The sequence below is a fragment of the Nicotiana sylvestris genome, chromosome 4 (genome assembly GCF_000393655.2).
Source record: "Nicotiana sylvestris chromosome 4, ASM39365v2, whole genome shotgun sequence".
Taxonomy (NCBI): Eukaryota; Viridiplantae; Streptophyta; class Magnoliopsida; order Solanales; family Solanaceae; genus Nicotiana; species Nicotiana sylvestris.
In genome coordinates this window covers 87,526,236-87,546,118 of record NC_091060.1, presented here as the reverse complement: position 1 = coordinate 87,546,118, position 19,883 = coordinate 87,526,236, and the positions used below count along the sequence as shown (strand labels likewise).

Genomic DNA, 19,883 nt, shown 5'->3' with positions numbered 1-19,883 from the left:
CACCCCGTTGCAACATTTTTGTTTTAAGTTGGGAGCTGATCGACAGCGCACCGCTTGTTTGGACTTGAAGGCAGCCAATGCCTTGGGCTAATAGGGCTGACAATCATCCATTCAAATACAAGAATTCGTTAACATATAAAATCTTTTAAGAAACCATATCATGATTTCTATGAACTAAAATATACAGACCCATAAAGTATTATTGTAGACTAATCAACCCGCGAAATTACAATGACTTGTAAAATCCTGCGAAACCATGCCTCGAAGCAACATCGACTAGTTATAATTTGACATTAACAGAAAGAATATATATCATAGCAAAAGAAAATTATCTATTGGATAATGGTATTGAGTCTTCTATCCTATAAATTAGTTAAATTCTAATGATTGCACAGTTATATTGTGTTAGTTGAATATGAAAGCTAATAGCTTTATAAAAATTAATGTATACCACAAATTTGTATAAACACGCCATACTTCTTTATAAAAAAGCTGATGCACATGACATAATATATAAGGTAATACATAATAACACAAAACACACAATATATGCTATGATTACTACTACGGTGCGAATATTACATAATACATAAAACTAACACATAAATCTAACCAACAATAAAATATTTCAGATAACAAATAACACTAATAAACCACACATTAGCATTATAGAATTCTTCAGTTTTCTATCTTCATTCATTTGTTATTTCAAACGATTCCATTCAGCATATCTTTCAAGTGTTCGCCTCTTTGTTCGTATTCTTTCAACAACATTCTAAGAAGATCCATGTCTTATTCGACTTCTTTGAACCTAAACTGTGGTTCGAACTTTACACTATTTTGTGAGTTTGTTATATCAGCATCAATCGCGGGCCTCCTTAACCTCGACAACACCATGCTAGTTCAATTTTATCTTCGTGCCAATCATGCCACCGAAAATAGTTGTACGCTCCATTATGGTACAACATACTTATAATATAACAAACAATTAAAAGTGGCTGAATAAAATATCTCTCTATATATTGTCCATAATCTCCGGCTCGAGTTTGTATCTGTTTTGGAGGTCTTCAACCTATAGTATTGTCCATAATAGCAAACATCAGGTTTTGTGGATATCATTGAACTTTGGGACGACTGCGACATAGCTAATCTAAAAGAGGAAGCTAAAGAAGAGATAAAAATAGAAGATAAGTTGAAGCAGATGTGCTAAATAAGAGAATGATTCGCCTTGGCTGGTTTATGGAGAACTGACTAGTAATAGTATAGCTCATGGCTATATTAGTCAAACATGACCAAACGTCCGTTAACGTGGGACGTTAGGCCAGATGTATATAGCGCATCCGAACAATCGTTTCTTAAAACATTTTACGCATTAATTTGATCCCGAACTCCTAATGCAATAACTTTTCTTTCACTTCATGTCCATAACAACATAATATTTTATATTAATTTGAAGAGTACCAGCATAAGAACCACAACACTAAACTAATATATTCTTCAAAGTTCTATAATTTTCTTTATATTATTCAGTATTTTTGAAAAAACTCACTTAGTATCATTCAGTTTAAGAGAAATTATCTGATCACTTATATTTTTTTGTTGCACATGCATGAATTTGTGAATAAGTTTTTCTCAGTAAGTGATTATCGGCCCGAAGTGTTGAACGAGGCTGATCCAGTTGCTATTATTGGACCAAAAGCTAAATTGAGAAGAAGCTCAAGGATTAAACAACCGAATAGAAAATTGGGGTTATATTTGGGATCGGGGCGGGGGAGGGGATCGGAGAGATACATGGCATGCGTATTATGTTGCAGCTTGGGTTCAGTCTGTTCTTTTCACCTCCACATATGAATCTGTCTAAATCCTCATCTCCTGCCTAATTATCTATCCTAGTTCTTCTGTTGTTCTGCAATTCCCTTTCACATTCTAGATTTATAATCTTTCAATTATTGAGATCAATAGAGTATTAGTGTAAGGTTGTTAATTTTGCATTATTTAGTTTCGTTACTCACAATAACAACATTTTGTTAAATCAATCAGCTTCATGAGAATCAATCTGCTTCAGGTGTTTATTGTGATTTTGTTAAGAGATTGAGATCACCATAGTTGCAGAGAAGCTCAAGGACGAAGGAAGAAGGAAATGGAATTCTACTGTTCCATTGACTTTTCAGATCACCAACAAGAGGAGTACATACTCTGTTATATACATAACTAACCGATTACTACTTCCTTAACTTACAACTGTCACTACATGATTGGTCAACATTAAGTATGTTTATATGCCTCTTCTCAGCTACTCCATTTTGCTATGGAGTATAGACACAAGAGCTTTGATGAACAATTCTTAGAGACTGCACAATTTTGTCATTTGTGAGTTGAAAAACTGACAATCATTATCTGTTCTCCGATATTTCGCAGTGCAAGAATAGACATTCTTAATCATAATGAAAAATTGTCTAATAATAACAATCACTTCAGCTTTAGAAGGCAACCAAAAAATTCAGGTAAATCTTGAATGATCATCCACAAGTGTGAGAAAGTACTTCTTCCCATCATGAGTAGGTATACTATAGGGATCCCAAACATCAACATGAAGCAAATAAAAACAAGCAGTAGCAATAGAAGTACTAAGAGGAAATGAAAGTCTCGTTCTCTTAGCAAGAGGACAGACAATACATTGCTTAGTCTCACTATTACATTTTAAATGTTGAAAACAACTTAGCTTTCTCAGAACATCAATTGGCACATGCCCTAACCTCCTATGCCACACAGATACATTTGATCTATCATCCTTTTTTGTATTAACAAAGGATCTTCCAATATCTGACTTGTTAGTTTCTCCTCCACTTGCTTGGTCTTTGTTTCCTGATATGTAGATGTAGAGAATTTCATTTTTATCAATCCCCTTCACTTTCCCATTGAAGAGATCCTGGAAAAGGCAGAAGTCAGGATAGACAAAGCTAAGCACCTAAGCTCCTTTGTTAATTTTGAAACAAACAAGATGTTGTATTTGAATTCTGGTATGTGTAACACATTGGTAATTTTCTGGCCTTGTAGCACACTTGCAGATCCTGTATGCCTTACACTTGCTATTCTTCCTGTAGGCAGGTGGACTTTTCCAATACTGAATTCATCAACAATCTTAGATTCTTCTAGAACTTTAAGACTCTTTACCATGTTATTCGAAGCACCTGTATCAACTATCCACCTAGGATCGTCTTCAGTAACTATAGAGGGTGAGATCATACCCGTAGACATAGCATTACTTGGTTGATCACCTTGGCTTGTAGAGGTGACACTAGACTTGCCTAACAGATGCAATATCTGAATGTACTGATCAATTGTAAACTAAGGTACTCCTGCAATTACTCCTTGACCACCTTGACTAGTTGAAGTAAGGCTACTCAGCTGAGAATGTCCTGCACAATTAGCTGCAACATCAAAGCCTCCATTACTAGAACTAATACTAGTTTGAGCCATTGTGTATTGAGAAGTATTGTTGGATCCATTTTTCTTTTTTGGCTTGAAGTCTGCAGGATAGCCATGGAGCTTATAGCAAGTATCCCTTGTGTGACCCTTGTAATTGTAATAATCACAAAATAAATTATTCTTCTTAGGCTTATAGCTAGTGGAAGCTTGAGGAGTTTCTTTTCCAGTGAACATAGCTATTCCTTCATTTACTGTAGAAGTTTGAGCAAAGTTGACTGCAGATCTTCTACTCTCTTATGCTATAATCATAGAGTAGGCCTTGTTTATAGCTGGAGTAGGACTCATCATCATAATCTGGTTGTTATATTGGGAATAAGTCTCATTAAAGACCATTAAAAATTGCAACAACATATGATTGCCAAAATATTCTGCATATCTCTTTGACTCCTCACATCCACAGCTAGGACAAAGAATGAGTGCATCAAACTCTGCCCAGAGCTCCTTCAGCTTTGAGAAATACACTAACACTGGTGAAATGCCCTGAGATAGAGTAGCAATTTGTCTGTGCAAAAATAGAATCCTGGATCCATTTACTTTATCTAAACTTTCTCTAAGATCAACCCACACCTTATGCGGACTAGATGCATACACCATGCCACTTAGCAACTCATTACTAACTAAATTCATGATCCAGGACAAGACTATGACATTACATTTTTTCCACAGTTCATGTAAAGAAGGAGAAAATTTATCCTTAGTATATCTACCATCAACAAATCGTAACTTGCTCTGCCAAGTAGACTGACTCGCATAGAGCGACTCTATAGGGCATAATTCTCATGTCTAGTTAGATTAATTGAGATAAGAGAGCTACTTGGAATGTCGCATGGTTGGAGGAACAATGGATGATTTTGATCGATGACTACAGAAGCTGTGAATCCCTCTGGAAGTCCAGTGTTCAAATTAAGCTGTGTTTGAACCCCTAGGTGAGCTGTTTTCTTTAATCTCAATTGGTTATCAAATCAAACGTAGTGAATTGATTCACTAGAAACAGAGATATGTTGTTCTAAGACAATTCAAACCCTAACTCGAATGAATTGATAACGAGTAGAAATGAATGAAGAATTGAGTTGTATCAACTAAGAAGTGGTTCGATTGAGCTTGATATTTGTGAGAACGACACAACTTGAATCAATTACGTCGGCTCTGATACCATGTTAAGAGATTGAGATCAGTGTAGTTGCAGAGAAGCTCAAGGACGACGGAAGAAGGAAATGAAATTCTACCGTTCCATTAATTTTTCAAATCACCAACAAGAGGAGTGCATACTCCTTTATATACACAATTAACCGACTACTACTTTCTTAACTTATAGTTGTCACTAATGATAGGATAACTAGCTAACTAACTAACATTAAACACCTACTTACATATTTACAGACATAACATATACTAACGATATTATTCCTACCATTGCACCTCCACAATTAGCCTTTTCCATTTAAATTTTCGAAGAAAATATTTCTTAAAACGTTGCTTTGAGATCAGATCTATACTATTTTGGCCAACTTTCAAAGTTTTGTTTAGGTTCACTAATTTGTTTCATTATTTAAATTAAAGATTCCATATAACACTAGCTCTGTTCTCGATTTTTTTTAAAAAGAAGGTTAAAAGTAATACTTTACTATTAGTAAGGTTGAAGCTTCTATGCTGATGGAGTATCCATTAGAGTGTTTAAGAACAATCAAGCAAGAGGATTTCCATCTCGGTCATGGAGTTACATAGCGTGGCAATTTTTTTAACGTGAGGAATATCTGAATATGTGACGTTTTATAATCTTACGCCAAAAATATAAACTTTCTTTCTAGTTGTATTTTATTTCTACCGCTACAATAGATAAAATTTAATGATCATATGTGAAATTTGCTGGACTAAGCTAACCTGAAAATACTTTTAACATGGTGTGTGTTGTTGGATTTGAACCAAAACTTATAAGAGGTTTTGAAAAAGGCCTCACGTTATATGTGTTTGACTCAAAAGATATCGGAACCTTTTTGAATAAATCAATCAAAGAAAAGGGAGGGGTAAATCTTAGCTAAGTATAATAATCTCTAGAACAAAAGATAGATAAGGAGAACACAGAAGATAAGATTTCTTTATCTTGTCAAGACCCACCCTCAAATGATAATGACATCAATTGTTTATATAAGCAAATGGTATAGCAAGTGTTCTGAGTTAGGAAAATGTCCAAAGCCCTTACAAGGTTGTTTTACGCTCTATATATAAGGGACAAACCCCTTCTAAACCCTAAAAGACAAGTCATAGGGAATATTCGAAAGAATATTCCTAATGTCCCCTAATGGGCCTGCACTGCTATAAAAGTCATAGTCTCTTGTTCGTCCCTTGCAGGATGTCGAGCTACGAGGGTCTCGCCATTTGTCGTACTCATCAACGGTCGTGGTTGTTCAAATTTGGACCCATACAGTTAGTCCCTCCGCTTGTCGAGGTTGCAACTTAGTGTGTCCTCGATAAGCGAACACCACACATTTTTATGGAGAAATTTGATTCGGTGAGGCATTGCGGCTTGGCCAATAATGGGCAGTCATCGTGCTCAGCAAGACACCAGGTAGTGTGTTTTACCGGGAAATGACGCCATCTCCACGTGCATCATCATTATGTGTGTTTTCGAGACAGGGGTTGATGGCTTGTCGCTTCGATTTTGGCGCCACCCAATCCTATAAATAGATGGAGGGTTCAAAAACTCTTGGACATTTCATTTCTGATTATACTTTCTCATCACTCCCGAGTTTGTTTTAAAACCTTCTGTTTCTTCTTCTCCCATTCTTCGCTCACAACCTTTTCTACTGTTCTAACACCTTTTTCATAGAAAATATGCCAAGATCACATCAATCTCATGAGGGGTTTTTGAGACTGCCCCATTGTCCGTAGCGCCCCCCTCAGGCGGTGAGGATATGATGGTGGAAGAAAGGGATAGCCTTCCTACGGTAGAGGAGTTGCTGCCGAGACACCCCATGTCTCGAAGCGACTTCCTCAAAGATCCTCCTCTGAATCCTACCCCAGTACTCTCTGAAATGGAACAAGTTCATATTGACGCTCTCCGTGCAAAGTATAGCATCCCCACTCATGTTGACATGGTTCCAGCGGGAATGGATTTCGTGGAGGTCCATAGACCTGGGTATTGTGCTTTTTAGGAGTACCTTTTCATGATTGGTTATTCTTTCCCCCTCTTTCCATTAGCGGAAGAGTTCTGTAGATTTTATCAAGTTTTCCCGGCACAACTTTCGCCATACATGCTCAAGATACTCCTGTTGTTGACAAAGTATGTGGAGTTGGCAGAATGTAAGGTTACTATTCACCACCTCTTGCACCTATTCTCGCCCAGCTTCCACAGGGGTACTATGGTGCATTTGAGGCATCGTGGAACAAAAGGGCCAGTGGTTGGGACCGACGACCGAGCAAGTCGCAAGTTTTGGCATAAGTACTTCTTTGTCAAAACCGAACACATTGTTTCTGACCCCGCCAGGTTCCCGGAGCAGTGGAACGAGACTCGTAAGTGTCGCCACTTATTTTACTCTTTTTCTTCCTCTTCATTCATTATAGGGTTTGTTTGCTTCTCGTTTGAGCTATATGACGTCCGCCCCTCCCTATTGCGGGTATAAGGGATTGGGTAGCCCGTCTGTTGCCCCATGCAGCGGAGACCTGAGACTAGCCCACCTTTATAAAACATTATGGCCCGAGAGTTTTATCCGGTAAACATTTTCCCCAATATCAATTTGTTGGTTATACATCATCGTCTATTGATATGACTCTTCATGATGACAGGTCGATGAGCTTCTAGGCGGAGGGCACCAGTCCCTGCATTCTGATAGGCTGTTGCTGCTATAGGAATGCAATTTACTTTGACTGAATGTGTTCAAGGGGTTGTCCTCAATCGATTCAAATGGAAGGTCCCTCTTGTGATATGGTCGTGAGGGAGGAGGCTTCTTCCATACTGACCCCTCACCTCTTGGACGAAATCCTCTAATGGGGATAAGTCGTTGCTGAGAAAAAGGAGGAGAATGGAGCTTGGGAAGGATATGGTTATGGACGCCGGTAGAAGTAGGGTGTCGCAGATGGCACCTGTACCCACATTTATGGCTGACACTATCTTAGCGGGGAGATCTCCCTGAACGGAAAGGATTTACCCAGGGGCTGGCTCTGTGCGTTCCGCTGAGGGTGGCACGTCATCCAACGTTGGAGGAGGCCGACATGTCGAAGGTGAAGGCTCAAGTTCAGATGTCGACCCGGAGGACATTCGCAAGTTTGTAGGTCGCCATACTCATGTGGAGGTCAGAGTGGAAGGGTCTGATCGTCACATAATTGTCCTGGGGGAGTAAAACCTATTATTAAACTATGATCAAGTGGCATATGTTTTAGCCCCTCTATGTGCTGCCCCTGAGAGCGGGGTGCTTAGAGCGATGAGCGACATGGAGTTGTCTCAGAACGTCGCCGGCATGGCCTTGTGGGTAGGTGTCTTTCTTTTCCTTTTCGTCATTGGGCTTGCGTTGTTATTGTCGACCTGTGTTTTTATCTTAACTTCTTTCTCTTTGTGCTAGACCCTTATCATGGAGACCGAGCACGAGCACCAGGAAAGAAAGAGGATGACCATCTACGGGAAGATGTCTTCCAAATATCAACAGTATCGCGCTAAGTATCGTGCAATGGCCGACATTTATAATCAGGACCCTGATTTTCAATTATTCTATGAGGGACTCAAATAGAGAGACGACCAACTGGCACGCAAGGTCGAGGAGCTGACGGAGCGAGATGAGGAGCTTATGAAGGCTGTCGCTCGCAACAGTGAACTTGAGGCCTCCCTTAAGGTGAATGAGGATGAGCTTGAGTTAAGTAGGGGTGATGGCCGAGAATGCCAACTTACAAGTGAAGGTGGCTAGTTTGACCGCTGAATTGGGTATGAAGGCGATGGAGATTGAGGGGATTAAGGGCAAACTGAGTGTCAGTGCTGATAAGCTAGCGACTGCTATTTCTGGAACGACGGCCTTGGAGAATATCCTCCGTGTTTGTAGGTCGAAGATGACCAAGAAGAAGGAGGCATCTAAGCTTAAGGTAGCGGGGCTTGAGGGATGTGTTAAGGAGTTGGAGGCGGAGCTATCTGTGTTGAATGGGCAAGTGGCTTCACTGAGAGCGGAGGATGTGAGTCGACGCTCACAACCTTTTATGTCTCGTGCCTCGGCCGATCTGGTCGTACCTCGTCGCTTATATAAGTTGCGGGTTCATACTAAGGCTCGGCTTGATGTGTAAAGGCTCTTCATGCTGAAGGGAGGGAATCTGAAGTAGAACTTCAGGGCGTGCGCGCCGAAGATTGTGCAGCTCGTGAGGCATGCAGGTACGACCCTCTTACACCTGACGGGGATGACATCAACTCTAATGATGCAAATCGTCTTGCTTCTGACTCTTGGTGTGAAGATGTGTATCCAACTAGGGATGATGTGTAACTTTTTGTTTGTACTTACTTTTGCTTTGGGACTTTTGTAAGGGCATGCTTGAGCCCGTTGTAAAAAAAGGTGTAAGTAACATTTTGAGGTAATGTAGAATTTGTTTCGCCGATTCGGTAATGATCTTTGTAATATCTATGGTATCTAGGGTACTTATTGAACTATTAAGCTGATTTTGCTTTGGGTGATGTCGATCTCTTTTTCTTTTGGCAGTGGCTTTAGCCTTTGGGATGCTACTTTCGAACTATCATCGAAGTGGGATCCCATCGTAGTTCGAGCGAAGTAAAACTTATATTTTCGTTGATGGCCTTGGCCATTGAGATGTTACCTTCAAACTGTCGTCGAGGTAGGATCCCGTCGTAGTTCAAATGAGGTGGAACTCATATTTTTGCCGATGGCCTTGGCCATTGGGATGTTACCTTCGAACTGTCATCGAGGTAGGATCCCGTCGTGGTTCAAATAAGGTTGAACTCATATTTTTGTTGATGGCCTTGGCCATAGGGATGTTACATTCGAACTGTCGTCGAGGTAGGATCCTGTCGTGGTTTGAATGAGGTCGAACTCATATTTTTGTCAATGGCCTTGGACATTGATAATTATGGATATTGATACATTTTACACTCCTTCTTGCTTAAGTTTTGATTAGAAATGTGTACAAAATAGTCCCAAAGGCTCACATATTGTATTTGATTGCAGGGTTTGATCAATAAGGTGGAAATTTGTCAAAAACCAGCTCAAAAAGGAGTGAAACATGCACAAGTACCAAGACCAAGGCCAAGCTTAGTCAAACAGGGCCAGTGCGGCCGCACACCATTTTGTGCGGTCCGCAAAGATGAAGATCAAAGAGTATGCTTCTCAGTCAGCCAAGCAATGCGGCCGCAAAGGATTTTGTGCGGACCGCATTGACTTTATTGTGGCCGCACTTGATTTTGTGCGGTTCGCAAAGCTCAATTTGAGAGAGGTGACATCTTGGAGGAACCTGGCTAATGCGGTCCGTGGTCGATTTTATGCGGACTGCAATAGAAGCCACCTCGGCCGCGGTGCATTTTGCGCGGTCCGCGGTAGCCAACTTTAGAGAGCAGATTAGTCAATCCAAGAGACTTAGTGCGGCCGCACTCGATTTTGTGCGGTCCGCACTAGCCCCGCAGGGGTATTTTTGTCCAGAATTTTTAGCCTAGTATAAGTAGTTTGTTTTCCCATTTTTGGGTCATCAGATAGATTTTGGGGGATAGAGTTGCGCTCGTGAACTCCTCTATTTTATCATTTTGAGTAATTTTAGCTTAGTTTAAACATTGAATCTTCAAGTTTTATTTAGTAATTAATTAATATGGGCTTTTCTTAATCTATTTCTTTATTTTCTTCTATAATCATGAGTAGCTAGACCCATTAGCTAGGGTTGTGGCTCAAACCTAGTATGGGTAATTGATGGGTCTTGTGTTTTGATGTTTGATTGTCTATGGGTGTTTGATATTTGGACTAATTTAGGGTTTTAATATTGAATTAATGGTTGCAAACACTAGTTTATGCCTAGTAGACTTTGGCTCTTCTTGAGAAAGATAGCGTAAGTCCTTGAAATTAGTCCAACAAGGAATTGGGGTATATTCAAGAGATATATAGACCCAATTAAAGGGTTAAACCTAGAGAAAGTAATACCCAACTATACCTCAATTGCTTGCACAAATTTGCATACCCATTTGGTCTTGAGAAAGTCAATTCGGGAAAAATCACTCGAACTACCGAGAGGTATAGAGTGAGAAGAATCGTGTAATAGTTATATCATACTCCCCAAATGTGACAATCTAGCCTTAGACTCAAGAATCCGTCAATTAGCCACCTAGGAGAAAGTCACTACCCTAGTACGTTTTATCTATTTGAACAACTCTCAATAGTTTAATCTTAGCTTTACTTAGCCTAATTTAGCATCGTAGTAGCATAAAATTAGAAGTAAAATCAAAACCAACAATGTTTAGAAGAGCAATTAGGAACAATTACACAACACCAATTTAGATAGAAACTCAACTCCAATATCTAGCTCCCTGTGAAAATCGATCCCGACCTTCTCTGGTAAAAGCTACTTCGACCTCTCTTGCTACTTCATAGTAGTATAGGGTTGGACTCGATCACTTTTTGGCATCGTTGCTGGGGAGATAACGGTTTTGGCTATAATCTAAATAGTTCTGTGTATTGTTCTTCTTTCCTTCTGTGTTACTAATTGTGTGTGTTACAACTTTAGGTACTAAATGGCAGCAAACAACACACCTCTTGGAGATATTCCACTGGGGGAGGAGGTAGATGACAATATCGATGATGAGGTCCCTGTGGTACCTCAAGCTCAAAGGAGAGGCCGACAGGCCGATAACAATATTCCAGACCCTCCCCCGCCACCTCGAAGAGCGGCTACTCGAGTTCTTCCCAACCAAGGCTATGCAAGTGCAATTGTCCCACCCCGGATCTGGGCGGGCAATTTTCAAATTGCCAATGTAATGCTAACATTGCTGGAGCAACGTGGGTATTTCACGGGCGCTGCCAATTAGAATGCTTACAAACATCTCAAGGGTTTTGTGGATACCTGTTGGGAGAGCAAGCAAACTAATGTGTCCGAGGATGCACTTCGGTTGAGACTCTTCCCATTCTCACTTAGAGGGAAGGCATTGGATTGGTTTGAGCGACTTCCCAACCATTCCATCACTACTTGGGATGAGTTGGCGGACAAGTTCATTGTAAAATATTTTTCACCGGGGCATATGGCAGCATTGAGAGATGAGATCTTGGCTTTCAAGCAGAAGTCCACTGAACCATTGCATGAGATTTGGGAGCGCTATATAACAATGGTAAAGGAATGCCCCAACAATGATATGATTGAGGCGATGATCCAACAGATTTTCTACCGGGGCATTAACACAACAAACCAATGCATAGTGAACCAACTTGCTGGGGGAAACTTCATGAAGCTGACTTATGATGAGGCTTGTGACATTCTTGGCAAGATGGCTGACACTTCTTCTGATTGCAAAGTAGAGCCAATGTGCCTCAGGGTGACCTCACGGTCACTCATTTGCACAAGGAGTTTCATGATCATGGGCAGGCTATAGCTGAGTTGACAACTACAATGAACCAACTAGCAAAGTCATAGTTGCAACAAGTTCAAAAATCCTCGCCAAGTGAATGCTATGGAGGGTGTCAACATGCTAGTCAACAAAAGAAGACAAAGGGGTCAATAGAACCAAGGGAATTCGGAGCAATTTGATAATGATTGTGGTGGATTACAAGATGATAATTATGATTGGCAGAATGAAGAGGTGCAATACGCGAACAATTATCAAGGCCAAAGGGGCAATTCTTCCAACCAACAACAATGGAGACCCCAATGCAATTGGGGCAATCAACAACACCAAAGCAATGGTAAGTGGGGGAACAACAACCAAAACTCCAACTGGGGCAATCAGAACATTAATTAGAATAATCAGGGTAATTGGAATGGGAAAAACAACAACTGGGGTGGTAACAACAATCAAGATGGGTGGAACAATGGAAATCAAGGAAACCGAGGGCAAGGCTTTCAAAGGCCCCCAATGTACCAACAACCGAATAATTCGCCCCTATTTCCATCCCTAGGTCCTAGTTCTTCTAACAATGATATGGGGAGAATTGAAATGATGTTCGAACAGATGATGAAGAAGAATGCGGATTCTGATGCTCAGTTGTCTTCCCACAATACTTCAATTAGAAATTTGGAGGTTCAGTTAGGCCAAATCTCATAGTCTTTGAATATTCGTCCTAATGTGGCTCTACCAAGTGATACAGTTGTAAACCTGAAGGGTGGAAACAATCATGTTATGGCGGTAACTATAAGGAGTGGACGAGGCGGTGATGTGCATGCTTCCAAACAAAAGCATATTTTGAGTGATGAAGTTGAGTTGCAAGAAGATGAAGTTCCTTTGGTGGTTGAGAATGTGATTGACGAGAATGTGAATGAAGAAGTGAGGATTGATATTCAAGATGTCGAGGTGGGAACTCAAAATGACGTGAACCCGTCTAGGGAACACGTAATAGACATGCCGGAGCCGGTTGTACCTAAAGTCAAGGATCCTTTGCCAAGGCCACCTCCACCTTATCCTCAAAGGCTCGCGAAGTAGAAAAATGAGAATTAGTTTAAAAAGTTCATTGATATGATGAAGAGCTTATCCATCAATGTGCCTTTGGTGGAGGCTCTTGAACAAATGCTGGGCTATGCTAAATTTATAAAGGACTTGGTGACAAAGAAACGATCTATGGATTGTGAAACTATAAAGATGACCCACCAAGTTAGTGCAATAGTGTATTCAATAGCCTCGAAGCTTGAAGATCCCGGTGCTTTCACCATTCCTTGCACCATTGGGAGTGCGAACTTTGCTAAGGCTCTATGTGATTTAGGGGAAAGTATCAACTTGATGCCCTACTTAGTTTTCAAGACTTTGGGTATTGGGCAACCGAGGCCGACTTTCATGAGATTGCAAATAGTGGATAGAACGATGAAGAGACCATTGGGTATTATTGATGATGTGCTTGTTCGGGTGGAAAAATTTATCTTGCCAGCTGATTTTGTGATCTTGGATTGTGAGGTGGACTATGAAGTTCCAATCATATTGGGGAGACCTTTACACGCTACTGGGAAGGCCTTAGTTGATGTGGAAGTATGGGAACTCACCTTCTTGGTGGGTGATAAAAAAGTGGTCTTTCATGTGTGCAAGTCAATGAAGCAGCCCAACAGTTTTGAGGTGTGCTCTTTTATGGACCTTGTCACAGCAGTGATAGTTGATGATACCAGTGCAATGATCAATGTGGAGGACCCTCTAGAGGCAGTATTGTTGAATTTTGATGTCAATAAGGATAAAATCCGAGTGGAGTGTGTGAATGCTTTACATGGGATAGGCTCTTACTCCTATGAGCTTAGGAAACTATATTTGGATCTTGAGAATAGGAAGACTCCACCAACAAAACCTTCAATTGAGGAACCTCTGGTGTTGGAGTTGAAACCATTGCCTCCAAACCTCAGGTATGAGTTCTTAGGCAATTGGATGGACTTTAGCTGATATTCGAGGGATAATCCCTGCATTCTGTATGCACAAGATTATTCTGGAAGATGATGCAAAGCCTTCCTTGGAACATCAAAGGAGGTTGAATGAGGCAATGCAAGAAGTTGTGGAAAAGGAGGTGATAAAGTGGTTGGATGCAGAGGTTGTGTACCCCATCTCTGATAGCTCGTGGACTTCGCGGGTGCAATGTGTACCGAAGAAGGGTGGCATGACCGTGGTTGAAAATTCACAAAATGAGTTGATTCTTACCATAACCGTCACCGGTTGGAGGGTATTGATCGCTGCCAACTCGATGCTACACTAAGGTAGGAAGAGCGAGTCGCAATAGCTTTTACCCGATATGAGGGTCGGGATTGATTTTCTCAGGGAGCTAGTAGTGGAGTTGGATTGTCTGTCTAGCCTAGAGATGTGTTTGTACTCCTAATGTCACTTTAAACATTTTTGGGTTTTCGAATTATAACTATTTTCATAAAAATTATTGATTAACACTAAACTATGCTACGAGAATATTGCTAAGTTGTATCTAATGAGAAGAAGGGCACTAGGGTCGTGACACTACCTAGGTGGTTAATTGACGGGTAGATGTTACTAAGGTTCGATTGACATAATTGGGGCTTATGCAATAACCGTTGCACAATTTTACCCACTCTCACACTTCTCAATAGAGAGAGTGATTTTGCCCAATTGACTCTCTCGAGACCAAAATGGGTAGGCAAATTAGACCAAGCAACTAGGGTTCAAGTAGGGTAATTACTCTCTCGAAGTTTAACCCGTTAATTGGGACTATCATTTCTCATGAGTCCATCCCAATTCCTTGTTGGGTCAATTTTGGGGTCATAGACTCTTTTTATCAAGAAGAGTTAAACCCACAAAGCTTGAATCAGTGTTTGCAACCACCAATTCTAGATTAAAACATAAAATCAACCCAAATAGCAAACACCCATAGTCAATCTAACACTAGATGACAACACCCATCAATTACCCACACTAGGGTTGATCCACAATCCTAGCTAACGGGTTTAGCTATTCATGCTAGATAAAGAAATTGAAGAAATAGATGAAAAACTAAACATATTAATTAATTGCTAAAATTAAACTACAAGAATCTATCGTAAATGTAAAGCAAAAGTGCCAAAAATGGCTACAAATATCGTTCTCAGGAGCGCAGCTCACGTCTGAATACCAAAGATGACCTAAAAATGGTAAAATGTTCTATTTATACTAGGCTGGAAAAACTAGACAAAAATACCCATGCAGGGTCAGTGCGGGCCGCACTAAATGGAACACGGCTGTACTGGGCTCTTTGACTTTGACTTTTGCTTCTCTGAACTTGGACTCCGCGGACCGCGTAGAATAGACCGCGGCCGCGGAGGGAGCTGGCGCGGTTCGCGCGATCATGACCGCGGACCGCATGGCATTGGCTTTGCAAACTTTCATCTCTCTGAATCTCATGACCGCGAACCACACAAAAGAGTAGTGCGGCCGCGGAGCCTTCACCACGGACTGCGAGATGTGTATCGCGGCCGCATTTCCTCTAGCCTGGTTTACCAACTCTCTGAACCACCTAGTGCGGCCGCATTCAACTTTGCGCGGTCCACACTAGGCCTTCTTTCCTTAGATTTCTTGGTCTTTAATACTTGAGCAGGTTTCACTCCTTTTTGAGCCGATCTTTGACATTTCGTCACTTTGTCGATCAAACCTGCAATCAAGCACAACTTGTGAGCCTTTTAGGACTATTTGTAATAATATATGATAAAAGCATAGGCAAGTAGGGGCCTAAAACATGTTAAAATCCTAACTTATCAACTCCCCCAAACTTAAACCTTCGCTTGTCCTCAAGCAAACAGAATAAGACCCATCCCTTAAAGGAAAATCCAAATAATTCCAGCTGTCCTAAAGTAACCTCAACAAAAATCAATTGGTACTAACAATTGCCCTCAATACGAATGGATCATTAACAAAATTTAAAATTTGAAAAACTATGGATCAAGTGTGACACAAGAGCATCAAGAATTGACTCATTACATCAAAGAACTCTCTCAATTACTTTGGTCACTGTGGAACCCAAAATCACACATTCTCAACTCTCCCTAAGCAAACCTTACCTTTTAGAGTATAAGCACACAAACCAAGGTTAATGGGAATTCACTCGTCTCTCTCAAGGAAAGGTCATAAGTTCGGCTCTAAGTATCATATGCTTGACCCTCATGTAAGTATCCACTAATGCGAGCGTCATCCAACTCAAGATCATATAGGGCTTTTGTGGAGTCAATGTGAAGGCTTTTGGTTAAGGGTAGGAAAAGTTGTTGGTCTATATGGGTTCCATCTTCCCTTAAGCACTTCTTTTGATTCATTTTGCACAATTCTCTTTGACTCTTTGAGTATTTAACTTCTTTTCAAGAGGTTAGAGAGATACATTGTCACTCTTTCTTATGCAATTCAAAGCATTCCTCCTTTTTTACTTTTTCACACCTTTTTCACTTATGTTTTTCTTGAATCCCGTTTTATTCTTTGCACATTGGGATTTCTTTTTGTCTTTTTCTTTTCTTTCTTTTTCATCGTCTTCCTTTCCTTTTTGCTTTTGTACCTTTTACCACTTTGTTTCCTTTCTTATCTCTCCCCCCCAAACTTAGACTTTTGCCATTACTCAATGGACGATTTGGGTGCCAAGCGAGGGTATAATTTGAACGGGTATAGGCTTGTAGCATTGGTTCTTGAAAGAAAAAGGTTTAAGGCTCAAAAGGGTTAGCTAGGAATTATATCATTGGTAGGCTATGGAATTATTCGACTATTATTTGGATCAAGGAGAGCCTATAATCACTTCTCAAGTCGAATTTCACTCAAAATTTCGCCTCAACAAACATTCAGGGCAAGTTCTAGACTATTGGCTCGGGACTTGGACGCACAATTCGATTTCTCAGCACACACACTTAAGGATTGCTAAAGACATAGAGTCGGGGGCCCACAACAACCTTAGACACAATTGAGCACACAATAGTCCCGAAAGACCACATGATGTTTGTTTGGTCAAAACAAGAGTCTCAAGGTCACTACTTTCACTATCCTAAACACAACCACTTGTCTTTGACCATGGGATCACATGCAAATGTGTTAGGCCCAAGTGAATCTTTGCTTGAGGTACCCTTAACTATAAACTACTAAAAACAAAAGAAAAATAAAAAACAGACTCAACCCCTTAAGAAGGTTGTCACATCATCCATCATCGGGAAGAGCCACCCGGTTCGCACAATACTCCACCCTTGGAAAGAACCGTGGCATTAAGAAAACCAAGGGCTTATTGAAAGTGCCAAAAATGAAGCAAAAAGGCTACGAGCCTATCTACTAAGCTAAAAATGAAAAATTTATACGAAAATAGAAAATAGAATGAATATTTACAATAGGGGATTAAAATATACAACAGGGGATGAATATATACAAAAATATAATTTTATATACAGACCAAAGAGAAGATGCAAAGTGCGATAAAAGTAACTAAATGTAAAGTCATATACAGACCAAGTAGAAAATCAACAAAAACATAAACTAAGTCAATTAATATATACAATCATCCGGATAAAAAGTAGGGCGCACCCCCACAAATGAAAGCTGGCATTGTCCCCAATGCCAACTAAACAAATAAGCATCAAAAATTAAGATGAAAGGATATAGGAGCTCCCTAAGCCTCGTCTGTATGCATGGGAACATGAGTGGTCCCCGGGTCCTCTGTATGTACGGGAACCTCAGACTGGTTCCCGGTCTCCTACTGCTCAGCTACTGGTACTGGGGCCTGGACCTGTACGGGCTGAATATCTGGAGCAACCTGTGGCTGACTGGAGGAGACCTTTTGTGGGTCTGCCAGCCGGATGACCGCCTTATCTGCACTAATGAGCTTCCTATTCTTCCTAGGAAGCCTCTGAGTCTGCTCCTGTTGTGGCTCTGCTACTAGTGCTGCTGCTGGGGCTGGATCCCCGAATAATAAGTCAAGAGGCATCTGGTCTGCCATCAGCTTGTCCATATCTGCTCTCAGCTCTTTCACCGACTCCTTGGAAGCCCGTGTTTTGCGCAGCTTCTTGTGCTCCCTGGCAAGCTCCTTTAGGGCCTTTCCATGTGAATCTACTACCTTAGCCAAGCCACCCTGAGTACTGATGATCTTTTCCTAGTTCTCCAGGATCTTCTTCAATGTATCCTTAATGGCCTGTGGAAACTGTGCTAGCTGCGGTGCCGACTGAGCTGCAATGGTAAAAGTCAAGATGGACAACTTGGATGACGCAACTGACATCCAGTCGTTCAAGCTATGAAGTGTCTGGCTCAACTGGTGGGTAGTGATAGGATGGGCCCAGGAAGATGGAATCCCCGAGCCAGCTGAAGTAGAGAGACCAGCAGTAATGGAAGGTCCGGGAGGCATGTCAGCGACTGTGGAAGCAGGCTCAGTGGAGGGCTCTACTGCAACTGGCTCTTCAGACTGGCCGATTGGAGCAGAAGCATGTGGCTTGTAATTTTTGTCCTTGGGTTTGTCTGACCCCTTCGGACTGTACCATGAAAACGGAGCCATAGGTTTGACCTTGATGTCAAAAGGTCTCTTCTCCACCTCCAGGTCCCTGAAATACATAGTGAGGGTGCTGGGAAAAGGGTAGTTCCGGTCATGCTCAACCCCCATTGCGGAAATGACGCGGGACATCACATTGCCTACCTTGATAGGGTATCCCGCCATAATAGATTCAACAAGAATAGTCCGAGCAAGCGGAATAGTCTGATCATGGGTAGTGGGATCGATCCGACTGCACACAAAAGTCAACCATCCCCTAGCCTCAAAAGTCCTCCAAAGTATTTTGGCCCCTGCTTGCAACCACTCTGGAACCGTACCCGGGATTGCCAGGTATGAAGCTAACCACGGACGAACCTCCTCGCCCATTGCCAACTTTTCATTGTACAGGGACTCGTCTTCTTCAATGAACCCCAGGTATTTATTTAGTGCCTTCCCGGTAAATATCACATTCTTGTTTCGCACTTTGGTCATTTTAGTGCACTTCAAGATGTGGGCCACATTGCTATAAAACTCTTTGACCATGTGTTCATTCGCGTTCATACAATTATCTTTAAAGAACTCCCAACCCACTCGAGCTTGAAACTGTCTATGTACATTGGGGTTTAGGGGTAGAAAGTCTCTGTCAATGAAGCTCCTCTCAAGAATCAACTTTCGTGACGGCCACCATTCCCTAAACTTGTGGAACGCCACCTGGCTGACGAATCTATCTTCCCAAACAGCGGGATTTCTAGTCCAGTCAACACCCCCAACCTGAGGCACACCACCCCTAGGTAACTCCCCATCTCCCTCATCACCCTTAGCACCCTCTCCAGATATTGATGCTATGGGAGAGGTAGAGTATTCATCCCCACTACCTGTCGCTGAGCCCTCAGACGACCTAGAAGAAAAGTTGATTGAAGCTTGAGCATTAGGGGAAGAGGGGGGAGTGTCTCTATGTATGGCCCTCTCCGGATACAGGATGTAAAGTGGGACTGAATCTGAAGAGATCTTCTGGGAGGGCTCGTACTCACTCCCTGAGTTGTCAATGGCTCTGTCGGCTGCTTTGATTGCTTTCCTCATATACTTTATGTTTTTTCTAGCCTGGGGAGTGAGTTTTACTATCCTTTGCTTCCCTCCCCATGAGGAATTACCTCGGTCGGGTTGTTCGAGCCTTTGCCTCTTTGTTTAACCATTGCCTGCAAGCATAAACATCTAGCTTTGTTAGTATCAACACAGACAGTGAAAGAAGTGTTGAAATTGAATTGCAGACAGCAGATTAAATGTTGCAAAAACAGTTGTAGAATAGAGCACCGCGGCCCGCACAAACAGGAGTGCGGC

The 19,883-nt window shown here is 41.4% G+C and overlaps 1 protein-coding gene across 1 annotated transcript; it reads right to left on the bottom strand.

Moving 5' to 3' along the window:
- Positions 1 to 3,723: 3,723 nt before the first annotated feature.
- Positions 3,724 to 4,116, bottom strand: LOC138889814 (uncharacterized). Its single transcript, XM_070173150.1, has one exon. The coding sequence runs from the start codon at positions 4,114 to 4,116 to the stop codon at positions 3,724 to 3,726; it is 393 nt and encodes a 130-aa protein (XP_070029251.1).
- Between the last annotated feature and the right edge of the window lie 15,767 nt (positions 4,117 to 19,883).